At 43.7% G+C, this 16,034-nt stretch overlaps 1 protein-coding gene and 1 pseudogene across 2 annotated transcripts in view; one reads left to right on the top strand and one right to left on the bottom strand.

The window, feature by feature from the left end:
- Positions 1–7,149, top strand: part of LOC147260402 (activated RNA polymerase II transcriptional coactivator p15-like) — a 31,696-nt gene extending 24,547 nt beyond the window's left edge. Inside the window, exons 4-5 of one of the 2 annotated variants that reach the window (XM_086206975.1) lie at positions 4,089–4,197; positions 6,656–7,149. In XM_086206975.1, the coding sequence (XP_086063101.1) occupies positions 4,089–4,197; positions 6,656–6,735 (189 nt within the window). In that variant the 3' untranslated portion in view covers positions 6,736–7,149. The remainder of the gene's footprint in view (positions 1–4,088; positions 4,198–6,655) is intronic. The other variant, XM_086206974.1, reaches the window with a different exon arrangement.
- A 4,480-nt stretch (positions 7,150–11,629) lies between these two features.
- Positions 11,630–14,534, bottom strand: LOC147260401 (uncharacterized; annotated as a pseudogene).
- Between the last annotated feature and the right edge of the window lie 1,500 nt (positions 14,535–16,034).

Below are 16,034 nucleotides of genomic sequence, written 5' to 3'. Positions count from 1 at the left end.
TCACTGGGCCTTTTCTCCGTAACAAAGAATTTTTCAAAGAAATTTGTTTTTCAAAATAAAACATTGTTCAGACTCAGAAATAATGCAAGTTATTTATTCTTTCTGTGCAGCCTGTACACAATGGTACTGGTCCGTGGTTCAATGTTTGTCATGGTAGGCAGATACTAACAGATGCACTAGCCAGGTGCTATCACTGCACGTAAGTACCATTGCAGAGAGGCCTTTTTCTGCCATTAACTGACTCAGAGGACCCAGGAAATAGTGGCTGCCCCTTGTCACCTTAAATAGTGTGTCAGTATGTGTGTGTTCCTTTTTTATACACCAGTGTATACATCAGAGGACTGTGTGATAGGTTATTTAATATTCTGAGGAATAAATTTCCATTAATATTTTCCTATGTGGGAAATATCTTTGATGTTGGTGGTTATAGAGTCACTTTGCATGTAAATATCTTTGTTCACAGCAGCACATGCAGGTGTGTGATGTGTGTGAATTTTCATGTTTCCTCTGCGTGTGCTGTGATTTGCATATAATGCTCCTAGCCCACAGATAAGTGTCTGCATCTTGCTGTGCTCCCCATTTACACCTGTGTGAAAGTGAATGGGGTAGCACACTGGTGCAGTGGTTAGCACTGTCGCTTCATGGCAAGAGGGATCCTGGTTCGAGTCCCGGCTCGTGCACAGGATCTTTCTGTGTGAGTCTCCATGTTCACCCTGTGCCTGCATGGGTTCTCTATGGGTACTCCGGCTTCCTCCCACAGTCCAAAGACATGCAAATGGGGACTAGGCTAATTGAATACTCTAAATTGACCGTAGGCGTGGTTTTGAGAGTTAATGGTTGTCTATCTATATATGTTGGTCCTGTGATGGACTGGGTGTACCCTGCCTCTCACCCGAAAGCTGCTGAGATAGGCTCCAGCCCCCCGTGACCCTTAACAGGATAAGCGGAAGAACCACAACTGTTATTTTTTGTTTCATTCTCTCCCATTTTCTAAATTACCTTGCCTTCTTTTGCCTCCCCTGTCCATGCACCCCTCTATCTCCTCTACCCTGAAAAGGAAGAAACTAAGGAATGAAGAGAAGGATAAATAAAATGCATAATAAAATTGAACCTTCACATACACGCAAAACTGCTCTTGTCAGTTCTGGTGGTTGCTTAAGATGGGTCAGGGTTTTACGAAAGCTGACCATTTCGCTAGCTCCCTCCTCAGGCCCTGAGGGCAACAGAGGAGGCAACAAGCCTTTTATTTGGCACCTGTATAGTTGAATACAGGTGGAGTTGGACTGACCTGGAGGAAGGCAGGGGAAGTGATTGAGAGACAGAACGAAGGAGGAAAGAGGTGTTTCTCATTTGTTTATTTTTATTTAATAACCACTGTTTTCTTTTTGTTTAGCCTAATCCTTTCATGAATTCTTACTCATTTATTCTTCCCCATCCTGGTCAATTGCAAACTAATACCATTCTCCCCAATGGACACAGACGAACATCTCAACACCCGAACATAAATTAACAAATATCATTGGTTACAGCTTGTTGTTTTATCTTGTTTTAGTATTGTTGTGCCTTCTTTTTTTAACTCTTGTCAAGTTTCTCCACTTTCTTGTCCATCCATCCATCGTCGTCTTCCGCTTATTCCTTACTAGTAAGGGTCGCGGGGGGGCTGGAGCCTATCCCAGCATCTACGGGCGAGAGAGTACACCTTGGACAGGTCGCCAGTCCATCGCAGGGCCAACATACAGAGATGAACAACCATTCACACTCACATCCATACCTACGGTCAATTTAGAGAATTCTATCAGCCTCGTCCCCAAATTGCATGTCTTTGGATGGTGGCAGGAAGCCGGAGTACACGGAGAGAACTCACGCAGGCACGGGGAGAACATGCAAACTCCACACAGAGAGATCCCGCGCCCGAGCCGGGACTGGAACCCGGAATCTTCTTGCTGTGAGGCCACAGTGCTAACCACTGCACCAGCGTGCAGCCCTCACTTTCTTGTAATGTAAAGAATTACTACTATTAATATGAAACTAATGTGATACAATTTGCACAGGTAATTGCACTTAAAAATAATTTCCACACATCCTTATGTCAAGCTACAAATGCCATTTTGCAAAAGTTATGTGATAAAAGTCCTGAGTATTTTGGAAACAAGACAGTATGTCAGCATGTATCCATGGAACCTTGCAAATAACACGTTTGGTAATTTTGGTTGTGAACTCCTTGTTCACTTAATCACGTAACTTACTTTCAATAATAAAGAAAATTAAAGCTGCAAGCAGCGTTGTTAGGGCCTGAGCCCCCGCGCGGCCTACGGCCGCGTCCTTGACACCGGCCCGAATCCAACGGTGTAATCGGCAAATCCCTAGGCCTTGTAGTTTAGGAGATACGAGCCTCAGTGCGCTGCACAGTGTGAGTGCAGAGCTGAGAGCCGGCCCTTTAAGAGCCCCTCCCTTCTCTGCTCGCTCTCTGCCATCTCTGTCAGAGTGGAGAGCAGAGGAGGATTTGGCAGTTTAACTGACAAACACAGTCATAACTCTGCATATGTTGGTCAAAAGTGTAATGTAAAGACATCAGTTCGTAGAGTTTTTTCTCAGGAATTCAATGGTGTGTTTTCTGAAGGTGTGAGTGTTTTAATTTAGAAGCGACAAGTGTTTGTTTGAGAGTATGTACATGAGGGCAGAGAAGTGCCAATTGTGGTTTCCATGACTACAGTAAACAAATCTCTGCCATCTCTGGCAGAGCTGAGAGCAGAGCTGCCAGCTGGCCCATTAAGAACCCCTCCCCCGCTGCACTTTCTTTGATCTGTGCTAGAGTGGAGAGAGTGGAGGATGAAGAGAAATGTAGTGTGTAAAAGCTGAATAACTCGGCCTACGTTGGTGGAAAGTAACACAAAATACCATATTTTTGTAGGGATTTTGTCAGGAATACAGTGATATGTTTTTAAAAGCTGTGCGATGTATGGTATAGACGTGAGAAGCATTTGTTCGAGAGTATGTACCATGAGAGGACACGGCCTCCCCATTGACTTCCATTGTAAGCGTAAAACGTGTCTCCCCCACTTTGAGGGCTTATAAAATCCAAACCGAGCGCGTAGTATATTAGCCTTTAAAGATTTTTGAAGAGCACAGTTGGGAGAGTAATGTGTGAAAGTTTGGAAGCCCTGGCATTTACGGTTTAGGAGGAGATAGATTTTGTTCGGGGAGTAAAAAAAGTCCTGATTTTGACAGTTTTGTCCAATTTGTGGACATTCTGTTGGAGATAGGTGAGGGGTCAGAGTGTAAGAATTGTTCGTCTTGATGAGACGAGTCCAACGGTGTTGGTCCCATGTCTGTGGGAGTTTTGTGTGAGGAGTTATAGCGCGCGAAATTAAAAAAAATTATCTTTTTTTTGTGTGGCTCCCTAGGTGGCGCTATAGACTTTAGTGGCGTTTTTGTTTTTGATTAGTGAATGTTGAGACATACCGAACGATTGTGCCAAATTTCAGCGAATTTCATGCATGTTCAGGGGGTCAAATTAGATTATGCGCGTTATGCGCATTATGCGCATTATGCGCATATAGCGCGCACTCATTGAGAGCAAGAACAGTATAATACCAGGTTTTGAATGGGTGTGTATGTGAAAACTGGCTCCGGGCCGTCTGGCCCAGTTGCCTCATGGGTGTTGGGGGGGCCTGGGACACTGTTTAGTGTGTGTTTTTAGTGTTTTTAGTGCTGCTAATGTGTTGCTCTGCCGAGCAAACATAATAGGGTCTTCGCCAGAAGTACCTTCTGGCTCAGGCCCTAATAAATTATATTGTGTGACTTCCCTTCCATCAAGATTTAGTGAATGCAACAGCCAGGTGTGAGAACTCAAACAGCACTGAACCGTCACCTAAATAACTCCTACATATACAGCTCAATGGAAAAACCTTGTACAGCTTTTGCATTGCTATTGTATTATTCCATTGCAAATGTTAAACTCTTTTTTTTTAATGGTGATGAAATACACAATTAAGTAGTTGTTCTTTTGATTTGATAATATGTATCTTCAAAATATTTTTTGTTAGGATGAATCTTGAGTTTTTTTTTGTTTTGTGTTAATTTTGCAGATCGGAAAGATGAGATATGTGAGCGTGAGAGACTTCAAAGGTAAAGTTCTGATTGATATCCGAGAGTACTGGATGAACCAAGATGGAGAGATGAAGCCTGGGAAAAAAGGTAAGTGGAGTCAGGTTGATTTTATTTGTATAGCACCAAATCACAACAGAAGTTATCTGTTGACACTTCACAAGTAGAGCAGGTCATTATAGTCACCACACTCCTTCAATTAATTTACACCCAACAATGCTCTATGAGCAAGCACATCTTTGAACTGTCCTTTTACCAGGCAGAAACGTTGAGCAGACTCAGGCCCAGTGGGAACAGCCATCTGCTTTGGCCGGTTTGGGGGTGGGGTGGGGGGTTACGAAAGCGGAGCAGAGACAAAGATGATGGAAAAAGACAGATATAGAGAAGGAAAGAGGAGGAAAGCGAAAAAGAGAGAGAAGAATGACAAACAAGGACGTGAACAGGCTAGAAGGAGACAGATGAGCAGAGGGAGAGAGGTACGGGGTATAGCAAACAATTGCATGAAGTCTGGTATATATATGTTCAAATCCTCTTGTACTCTACTCGCATCCCCTTTTCCTAAATCACATGGCAATTTTAAGTAATTTCAGTGATAAACACCTTGTGGCCTCATTTATAAAGGTTGCGTACGCACAAAACGGTGCCTGAAAATTGCACACACCACTTTGAAAAGTTGTGATTTATAAAAATGAACCTCACAGGAGAATCTGTGCGGTGATGTTTAAAATCTTAACCATAAATACAAACATTTTGAAAATTAGAGGAAATGGCAATCTCATGATCATAATCACTTTTTTCATGGTGCACTGTGAGGAACCACTTATCAGCCAGCTGGTGGCATTCAAGAGCTGCTTTGCATTTACCATTTATGATCAATTTGGGAGTGTCAAGGGCGCAATGTGACACAGATTTCATATGCACACATTTCCAGGTAGATTGATATATAAGGGGAAACTGCTTGGAAATGATTGTACGCTGTTTTGGGGGGGGGGTTTTGTCTTAAAAAATATGAATACTTCTTGCCATTCACCATTTTTTGGGCTTTATGTATGTAAATACACTTTTAGTATTAATTGTATAAACTGTTACACAAAAAAGTCCCCTGGTCACTTAAAATGACGCTAACAGTCTACCTTTCTAACATTTCTCAAGCATATCACAAGTCTCAATGACCGTCCTTAGTTATTTATGGTCAAATTTGTCCAATCTGTTGAAGAAATATATAAAACGTAGTTAAAAATCAGTAATGAACAAAAATTGTCCTTCCCTATTGTCCCACTAGAATATTTCATCTCACTTCTGTTGTTGGGTCTGCTGCCTCTTGGGCTCCAATTGCAAAACACAGCAGGCATTGTCCTGTAAATATCTTGTCATATTAGAGAATAGAGTGTAATTTGGTCAGGCCAATTGTCAGTTCCTGAAAAATTACTGTGTATAAAAAAGCAACCAACACAGTTTTTTTTTCCTACAATTGCTTTCTATCATCATCCATGTCATATTCTTTTTTGTGTTTGGAGGAAAAATTGCAGTTTCTGCTGTTCCAGGGGGATTTATACATAATAACCCTAAAACATTTTCATATGCACCAAGTGGTCAAGTACAGGGACGTCAGCCCAGGGTCAGTTAGCTTCCCCATAACAGCAACAGATACAAATGTAGTCATGGTCATGACCATTTCCTGAGCATGGTAACTCCTCAGTTCTCAACAAAAAGATCATGCTGTCTCCACTTAAAGAGGAACAAGCCACTGGAGGAATGTAAACTCCTTTTTCGACTCTTAATAGGGGGGATACTGATAGTGACAGGGGAGGTTAAAAGTCTCCTGTCATGAAGAGTGTATCAGAATTGGTTTTGTATGTGCATTGTGTCCTATGCACTGACTCCTCTTTCTTTGGCCCAGCTTCATGTAACTCCTTATCAGATGCTGACTCCTTTTTTCACAACAATGAACACAAAAGGTTTTCTTATCAAAAAGTTTGTTAACCAATCTGTTTTGTACTTTTGGTAGTCATGCTTTTGTGCAAGTACTGGGACTGAGAAATAGAAACGTATAAGGAGGCCTTTACATTAAACAGGAGAGCCTGTGTCTCTGTCAGAACCTGTCAGACTTCCTCAGAGCAAAGCCAACAGGTGAGGAAGGAGACAAGGGCACTGCTCACTCAATTGCAGATGAGTTGCGGTGCTGGTGTTTTTGTGAAGTACCATTTCTCTTAAATAAAGCAAAAGTAACTTAATCAAAAAATGCAGAATGCACAATATTTCTGATCCAATTACTTGTGGTAGGAAATGGATTCCATCGTAATTCCATTATGCAGAATGAAAGAAAAATAAGGCTTAAGTAAGGTAATAACTGGTTTGTCGGTCTTTAAAGATGAAAAGCAAACACATTTTCCAAAGGGGTTTTGGATTGGCTAAATTAAGTTTGTCTTAAATTTGTGATTCAGTATGATGGCCAAGGTGACGTTTGGAGAATCTTAATACTTCAATGTCATTACAGTTTTAAGAGTGCAAAAATCTTTTTCAATACATTTTTTTCAATATCTTTTAGGTATCTCGCTGAATCCTGAACAGTGGAATCAATTGAAGGAGCAGATTTCCGAAATTGATGATGCCATCAAGAGACTATAAGAATTCTTTTCAATCTTTTCTGTTGAGCGTTTTGAAAATGTTACTTAATCAGTTTTGTAAAAAGCCTGCATTTTTTTTCTAATGGTATTCCTTCATTTGTAGTCATATAGAGCTAGTATTGTTTGCATATTGTGGTTTTCTAAGTGAAACTTGTTTTTGAAATATTGTAAGTAAATGTATGGGTGGATAAATAGGGGACTTGATTACCATGGGTGGAAAGTGCTAATAATTACCTTTAATAAATGAAGACACTTGCTTAACATTGTTGAGTTAATGTGTACCTTCACATTATTGTGTTTATATATATATATATATATATATATATATATATATATATATATATATATATGATGTGGCTTTATTTCAACCATTTTTGAATATGTAGCACTTATTATCAGTGCTGTTTGTTTCTGAGAAAAAAAACAAGGTTCAAGATTTTGAAAATAAATGTCTTTATGAAACAAGCTTACGTTGTCAATCATTGAATGCATTGTATGTGTTATGGTAACTATGAACTGGCAATGTCCGTCACTGAGAATGAAGTTTTGAGTCAGTGAAAATTAGGTTTCTTTTCTTGCTTTTTAGGGTTGTTCTTATTGTCTGATTTTCACAAATCATTTTATTAGGATGTTTTAGCCCAACTGGGTGAGACATCAAACACAAAAAACAATTTAATGATCAGTCATTCACTTATTGACACCTAAACCATTTATCGGTTGATGGCCTTTCATAGACATAATGGCATTGGCATATATGTTGGCAGATGTGCACAATCAAGATCCAGATATACATCAGGCAGACAGCCCCCAAAGATTAACTGCTAACTGAATACCTCAGGCAACAAAACACATAGAGATGTTTTGTGTTGAGGAGCGATTTGGTCAAAAATAATAATTATCTATAATTGTGAATATTATTGAATTAATATTAAATATTAATCAATCGGGGCACCACCCTGATTAGTTCAGGGAAACTAAAGTGTTGACCAAATTTTGAAAATTGTCAGTCTCAAACAGAGTTTATCCACTAAACAGTCAATATTCGGTAATATCAACTAAATAGGAATAACTCTAATCTTGGAAGGGTGAGATCCAAGCGCTGGCTATTACGTGGACACGTGACCACAGTTTTGTACACAAAGGATACTGCGACTTCTCTTTTATAATAAAAAGGGTTTATTAAACACAATACATAGAAAGATGAACTGCTAAGTGAATACCTCAGGCAGCAAAAACACGATGATGCAGAGGAAGGGGAGGATGAACCAAAATGGATGGAAAAAAAACCTCACATGGTATGTACCACCACCAGATTGAAGAAGTGGCTGCTATCAAGAAATCCTGCCAGTGACTGGAGAAGGTGGCTGAAGCATAGAGGCATGGTAGCAGAAGAGCAGGCACTTAGTACAAGATCAAAAGAGGCAAGGGTCTACCATACTAGATTGGACCCCAGAGGCTGACAAATATACCCCTGCAATAGCACATAGCAGTCCGGTACTGCATCCCAGACCAAGACGAGGCAAGGCAAGGCAAGGCAATTTTATTTGTATAGCCCGTTTTCACAAACAGTTTGTCTCAAAGGGCTTAACATGGCATCATAACAACATCCTCTGCCCTTAGACCCTCACATTGACTGAGGAAAAACTCCATAGAAAACCCTTTTAACAGGGAAAAATCTGAGAGACCTCAGGGTGAGCAACAGAGGAGGGATCCCTCACCCAGACAGACGTGCAGTAGATATTGTTACAGACAAGAAAACAGTTTACAATACAAAATGTGGGAAACATGGAAATGTTAATAACAGTTGAAGAAGGAAGCTTCTGTTCGGGGAGGCAGGGAGAGCAAGCCAGCTTGATGGGGGACTGGATGGCAGACTGGTTCATGGAAAGGGAGCACAGGCCGGTTTAACAGTAGGGGATAAAAAAGGGGGGGGGGGGCGATGCAGGTGGCGGTTGGAGGAGAGAGATGGAGCTCTGGTGGATCTGTGGAAACACAGAGAGACTGCGAGACACCAAGGCCAAACTACAAAGTGCAACAAATAATGGTAATGACAGTTCCAAAATGTGAGAGGAGGAGAGGAGAGGGCTCCATTTAACCTGATGTGTCCCACAGTAGTCTCAGCCTATAGCAGCATAGCTATCAATGGTCCTCCACAGCGGAGACAGGAGGAAGACAAAAAAAAACATGAAACAAAACACAAGCAATAATAAAACACCCCTAAAAAGTCCAACTCATAATAATTACCTCCTTTGAATTGGTCATTTTTCACATAATACACAAAGAACAAAAAACAAGAACACAGAGATGAAATAAAATTACAGAAAAATCCAACATAAAAAAGGTAAACAACCTTACTATACACAAATACCACGATATGTCATAGGTATGATTTATTTGTAAGTTTTGAATTACATACTGGAAGATTTTATGTCATTTAATGCAGGGGAATATGATGCAAAAGTATAATTGATGATTTCCAAAAGGCATTAAAAAAAACTATTCAGCATCACTGTCTATCTGTATGTCAACTATCTATCTATTTGAGTTGAATACGTGCCAAGTGATTCAGCACATTATTAAAGGCTTGCAAAGACTTCATTATAAATGCTGTAAATTATCTGTATGATTTCTGTACTTGTGAGCCAGTATGAACTGGATTTTAGGCTGGTTACAGCCCTCATATCCCTTGCTGATTCCCTTAGTATAGGACAGCTAAATGTCAGCTCAAACTATTACCTAGCGAACATTCTAACCTGTTAAACTATTAATTCATCTTTTGCCAGACTAAGTTTTATTGTGAATTAGTAACATATGCATGTATAACCCACTCTGTAACTGTAACTATGAAACATGCATATATCCCAAAAAAATTATAAAACTCGAAACCGAAAACCAAACTACGACTCAGCCATGTTAGCTTGATACATCCATGTTTTAGTTTTGGAAGCCACAGCATGGGACATTCAATGCGCGTGTGGAGTGTAATACACGCTCATGGTGGACTTTTGGCGTAAACTGGCTATAAATATGTCTATTTTCAGGGCAGCACGGTGGTGCGGTGATTTGCACTGTTTGCTCACAGAAAGAAGCTTTGATCCCTTTCCATTCCTCATTTTAGAAGTTCTCTATTTGTTTATCTATTTACATTTAAGCTTTGACCCATTTCAGAAGAGAATTCAAAATTCTTCTTCTAACATACAAAGTTCTCAACAATTGGGCACCTTCATAGCTCATAGTCCCCTATTATCCAAGTAGACCCTTTGATCCCAGGATGCAGGGTTACTTGTTAGAGATTCTAAAAGTAGAATGGGAGCCAGAGCCTTCAGCTATCAAGCTCCTATCCTGTGGAACCATCTCCCAGTTTCAGTCCAGGATGCAGACACCCTCTCTACATTTAAGAGCAGACTTAAGACCTTCCTTTTATAGTTCCCTCTTATAGTTAGGGCTGCTAAAAAGCTTTGTCACTTTCTTCAAAGCGATTGCTTATTTGTGGACTTTCAGTCCAGGTTCAGGGTTCATTATAGCAAAGAAAAAGCACTGGCCTGTGGTAGTAATGACCCTCTACTGGCATCAGATGAGGGACTTGCAACTGCGCTGGTCTTATTAGGTCTTAGTGCAGCTTTTTATACTGTTGACCACATCCTATTACCAAGACTGGAACATGCACTTGACATTAAGATTAAGGAAGAATTAAGATTGAGGAACTGTCCTGAACTGGTTTAAGATATATTTACTGGGTCAATCTCAGCTTGTAGAAGTTAATGATGATTCCTCTGTGACAACTACAGTTACCTATGGTAACTAGGGCCTGTGCTTGGACCACTACTCTTCACTCAATATTTCCTTCCATCCCATGCAATTCTTAAAAATGAAAAGTAAATCAGACAAAAACCTGAAAGAATAAAGGTGTACCACCAAACCGGAAGAGTCTTTTTAAATCTGGTAACATAGCTTTAAATTTTATAGGAAAATTCACTGCAAGACAGGAGCAGTTTATGAAACAGCATTTATAGAGGAAAACAAGCACAACACCAGGTTTGTCTACAGCACTGGAGCCAGACTGATAGAGAGAAAAAAAAAACATACCATAAACCATAATCCTGTCTCCTTAACTCAATCGCAACCAAATCCTTTCAAAGACACCTTACCCCTAGTTAACGCTTTCCTCTTAAATATGGTCAATCTGTTGCTGTCAACTGGCATTTTCCCCAGTCCTTTAAAGAAGCAGCTATTAAACCTCTTCTAAAGAAAAACAACACTGGATCCAGAAGTTCTGGCCAATGATAGACAAATATCTAACCTTTTCCTCTCTCAAAGGTTCTATAGATAGCGGTTGCTAAACAGTAATATGACTTCCTTATGTCCAATAACTTATTTAAAGATTTATATTCAGATTTCAGGTTTTATCATCATGCAGAAACAGCATTAGTCAATAGTACAAATGACCTTGTGCTTGTATCAGATGAGGGACTTGTTTCTGTGCTGATCTTATCAGTGCAGTTTTGATGACACTGACCATCACATGCAACTACAATAATAAGAACATGTAGTTGACATGAAAGGGCCACACTCACCTCGTTTAAATCCTATTTACTAAGGATATCTCAGTTTGTATTTGTTCACGATGGTTCCTCCATGACCACTTCAGTGAGACACAAAGTCCTCAAAAATCTGTGCTTGGAACAACAGTCTCTGTCTGCTTCCATTAGGTAACAGTACAGGGAAAGTTTTTAGATAAACCATCTGGTGCACCTGGACACATCATCGGTGATGTAACCTAGGATCACGGGGGGGGGGGGGGGGGGGGGGGTTGGGGTCTTTCAACAATCAGACCCCCTCACCTGGGCGACCCAGCCAGGGTTGATCAAGCCCCAGCTTGTGTCCAGGTAGCGCTACTACCCTACATGCCACACCTCTCCCCTCCTGATCCACAGCCACCTTGATGCCACTTCTGGTGCATCAGTGGCCAAGTTGAAGGCCCTTCGCTGGCTGGCCCCAGTGATGCCAAGCATTTTGAAGGCCCTAAAGAGGGATTGGCCCACAAACCCTTGACATCCCACTTCAATGGCTTGGCATATTGCTCGCCACCCATTGCTCAGACACTCCTCCAAGAGCATAGAGTACTAAACCCTCTTCCTTTCATTGGCCTCCTCCATACGGTCGTCCTAAGGCACTGTGAGCTCCAAGAGGATTACCTGCTTGGAGGCCACTGAGGTAAGCACAATGTCTGGCCTTAATGTTGTTATGGCAACTCCTTCAGGGAACTTCAGCCGCTTGCCCAACTGACATCTCCCAGTCGCGCACCGTTGCCAACAGGTCAGAGCACGTGTTCCGGGCAATTGGTGTTGACTTCTCCCCAGCTCTGATAAAAGCGGTGGTCTTCACAGGGTGGAGGCTCTTGCTGTGGCTAATTCCACTGCAGATCGAATCCGCTATGACTTTTAAGACCTAGTCATGTTGCCAGCGGTAACGCCCTTCGCCCAGGGTTTTTGGACAGCAGCTGAGGATGTGCTCCAACGTTCCTCTCCTCTGACAGAGGGGGCATGCTGGTGTCTCCACTTTCCCCCAGGAGAAGAGGTTGGATGGACTTGGCAACACGTCGTAGACCGCCTGGATCAGGAATTTTATTCTATGGGGTTCAGCCTTCCATAGCTCAGTCCACGTGACCTTGCGCTCTGCTGCTTGCTCCCATCTCGTCCAGGTGCCCTGTTGCTGCGTTCCCACCATCTGGCAGGCATGTTTCTCCTCAACTCTTGCACGCACCTTGCACGGATCAGCGACCTCCTCTCTTTCCCTTGCGCCTTGTCGTAGCGAGGTGTTGTTCGGCTGCCTAGGCTAGCTCTCCCCTTTGCCACTGTGCCCACCAATACCCTTTGCCATAGCCTTGACTCTGCGACATCCGCAGCCTCGGCAGCCCTCCACTTCAGCCCTGTCCTGATTTCAATCTCAGCCTGGGCAACCTTTGGATCACTGGACTCCCGATATTGTAGGACCTCCCTGGACCACCCCATGAACTCCTCACTCAGGCTGCTGATTGGGGAGCTTCAGCTTGTTGTTCCGCCCGTATAGAGCGATACTGCTCAGACTTTGCGTCAGTCCCAGCCACCTGCACAAAAACCTGATGATCCTCATCGCAAAGCCTTCCACGGTTGACATGGGGACTTCATACACCAGGAGGGGCCACAGGATCCAAGGGAGAATACCATGCTGGTAAATCCAGGCCTTGAACTTGTCAGGGAGGCCAGACTTGTCCAGCCAGGTCTCCAGATCTTGGTTGGTCGCTTTTGTGGAGGCTATGTCTCTCAGGCTGCACTTGAACACCTTTCCCAGGCTCTTTACAGGTTCCTCTGTGAGTGATGGTATCCAAATGAGAAGCAGAACTTGTCAGTAACCTTCCCTTTCTTCAGCATGAGGGACCTCGATTTAGCCGGCTTGAAGATCATGTGAGCCCAGGAAATCAGCTCCTGAAGGCCGTTTAGGATCCACCTGCAGCCTGGGACAGATGTAGTGATCACTGTCAGGTCGTCCATGAAGGCTCAGATGGGTGGCTGTCGGACTACGGACTTTGAGAGGGGCCCCCCACACTGAACTTCTGCAGATTTCACCAGTGTGTTCATGGCGAGTGCAAAGAGGATGACTGAGACTGTACAGCCAGTGATGATCCCCTTTTCAAGCTTGTGATCTTGTCCAGCCAAAGTACGGCCAGGTCCCCCTTATTCTCCCTGGCTTCCCTGATAAGCTGAGTGACCACGCCTGTGTGCTGCAGACATCCAGATACCTCTGGGATCCCTCCTTGCTGGACTGATGTATCGGTGTAGGAGTTTTTCAGGAGGTAGTCTGTCAGTCGCCTGGCAATGAGGCTGAAGTCTACTACCCTTCCCCTCCTCCAGATCAACTTCAGGATCTTCCAGAGTCTGTGGAGTAGTCTTGGACAGTTCTTGTAAATCTTATAATGTACTCTGCTGCGCCCTGGAGCGGAGCTTGCCCTTGCCCTTCTGACCACTTCCTGCATCTCCTTCCAGCTGAGCTCTTTCCCGTCGAAATCCAGAGTCGGTGCAGGTAGATTGCTCAGGGACCTGCATGGGCCTAGATCTTGCTCTCTTTAATCATCGCTGTGGGTTCGCTTGAGGTTGTGGTCACCCTCAGCTTTGGAGAATTAGGTAACAGTACAGGGAAACACTCCCATACACACTACAGACACTCCCAATGTTTTTTTTTTTATACAGACAATATGCAGCTATACTTATCGATGCATCCACATGAAACCAATCAGCTAATGAAACATTTTACTTGTCTTAAGGACATAAAGATGTGGATGACATACAAACTGAAGGTATTGAACCATAAGAAACCTGGGAGTTATCTATTATCAGGACTTGTCCTTTATCTCCAACATAAGACAAATAACATCTCCTAGTCTTTGTCTGGGATGCAGTACCGGACTGCTATGTGCTGTCGCAGGGGTATATTTGCACAGTCAGCCTCAGCTTTTAGACCCTGCTGCTGACGCTGACTGGTTGCTAGGCAACCAGGTTCCCCCCCCCCCTTCCTTCTCTCTTTGGTACACTCACAAACTCACAAACACACACACACACACACACACACACACACACACACACATGCTATAACTTTTTATCCTTTGGTTAGATTGAACCGTTATACCAATGTGTTGCTGGTTGATTGATGCATTGTGTTTAATAAAGCCTTTTTATGATAAAAGAGAAGTCGCAGTGTCCTTTGTGTACAAAACTGTGGTCACGTGTCCAAGTAATAGCCAGCGCTCGGATCTCACCCTTCCATGATCAGAGTTATTCCTATTTAGTTGATATTACTGAATATTGACTGTTTCGTGGATAAACTGTTTGAGACTGACAATTTTCCTAATTTAGTCAACACTTTAGTTTCCATAACGAACACCATGTTCAAACATTAGGATGCCCACCAGTGCACATGGCACCAGGACATCCTAGGTCGCAGGTCTAGGAATCGATTTTATAGTCGTATCATTTGACCTGCGACCGCATGTTCTGGACACTTGGGTGAAGAGAGGAGCTCAGCTGTCAACTGATCACCATCTGGTGGTGAGTTGGATCAGATGGCAGGGGAAGACGCCACGCGGACCCGGCAGGCCCAAACGAGTAGTGAGGGTTTGTTGGCCTGGCAGAAGAACCAGTCAGAACGATCTTTAACTCCCACCTCCGGCAGAGCTTTGACCACATCCCAGGGGCAGTGGGGACATTGAGTCTGAATGGGCCATGTTCCGCTCTGCCATTGTCGAGGCGGCTGCTGTGAGCTGTGGCCGCAAGGCTGCCGTCGTGGCGGTAATCCCCGAACCCGCTGGTGGACACCAGGGGTGAGAGGAGCCATCAGGCTGAAGAAGGAGGCTTACAGGGCATTGGTGGCCTGTGGGTCTCCAGAGGCAGCCGACCGGTACCGGCAGGCCAAACGGTGTGCAGCTGTGGCAGTCGCCAAGGCAAAAACTCGGGCGTGGGAAGAGTTCGGTGAGGCTATGGAGAACAACTATCGGTCGGCTCCAAAAAGGTTCTGGCAAACCGTCCATTGCCTCAGGGGTAAGGCAGCAACTTGCCCACACTGTTTACAGTGGGGGCGGGAGGCTGCTGACATCAACTGGGGAGATAATTGGGCGGTGGAAGGAATACTTTGAGGAGGAGCAGTGTGGTTTTTGTCCCGGCCGTGGAACCGTGAATCAGCTCTTCAACCTCGCTAGGGTGCTGGAGGGGTCATGGGAGTTTACCCAACCAGTCCACATGTGCTTTGTGGAGAAGGCTTACAACCGTGTTCGCAGGGGCATCCTGTGGGGGGTACTCCGGGAATATGGGGTGGATGGCCCTTTACAAAGGGCCATTCGGTCATTCTACCGGAGGAGTGAGAGTCTGGACCGCGTGGCCGGTAGTAAGTTGGACTTGTTCCCAGTGAGGGTTGGACTCCGCCAAGGCTGCCCTTTGTCACCGGTTCTGTTCATAACTTTTATGGACAGAATTTCTCGGCACAGCCAGGTGGTGGAGGGGGTCGTGGAGGAGTTTAAGTATCTCAGGGTCTTGTTCACGAGTGTGGGTAAGATGGAGCGGGAGATTGACAGGCCGATTGGGGCGGCATCCGCAGTGATGCGGGTGCTAAACCAGTCTGTTGTGGTGAAGAGGGAGCTTTGCCAAAAGGCGAGGCTCTCGATTTACCGGTCAATCTACGTTCCAACCCTCACCGATGGTCATGAGCTTTGGGTAATGACCGAAAGAACAAGATCGCGAATACAAGCGGCCGAAATGAGTTTCCTCCGCAGGG

This window comes from Aulostomus chinensis, chromosome 6 (assembly GCF_037954235.1).
Source record: "Aulostomus chinensis isolate RoL2024-O1b breed Wild chromosome 6, RoL_Achi_v1.0, whole genome shotgun sequence".
Lineage (NCBI taxonomy): Eukaryota > Metazoa > Chordata > Actinopteri > Syngnathiformes > Aulostomidae > Aulostomus > Aulostomus chinensis.
This window is presented reverse-complemented; position numbering and strand designations above follow the sequence as displayed.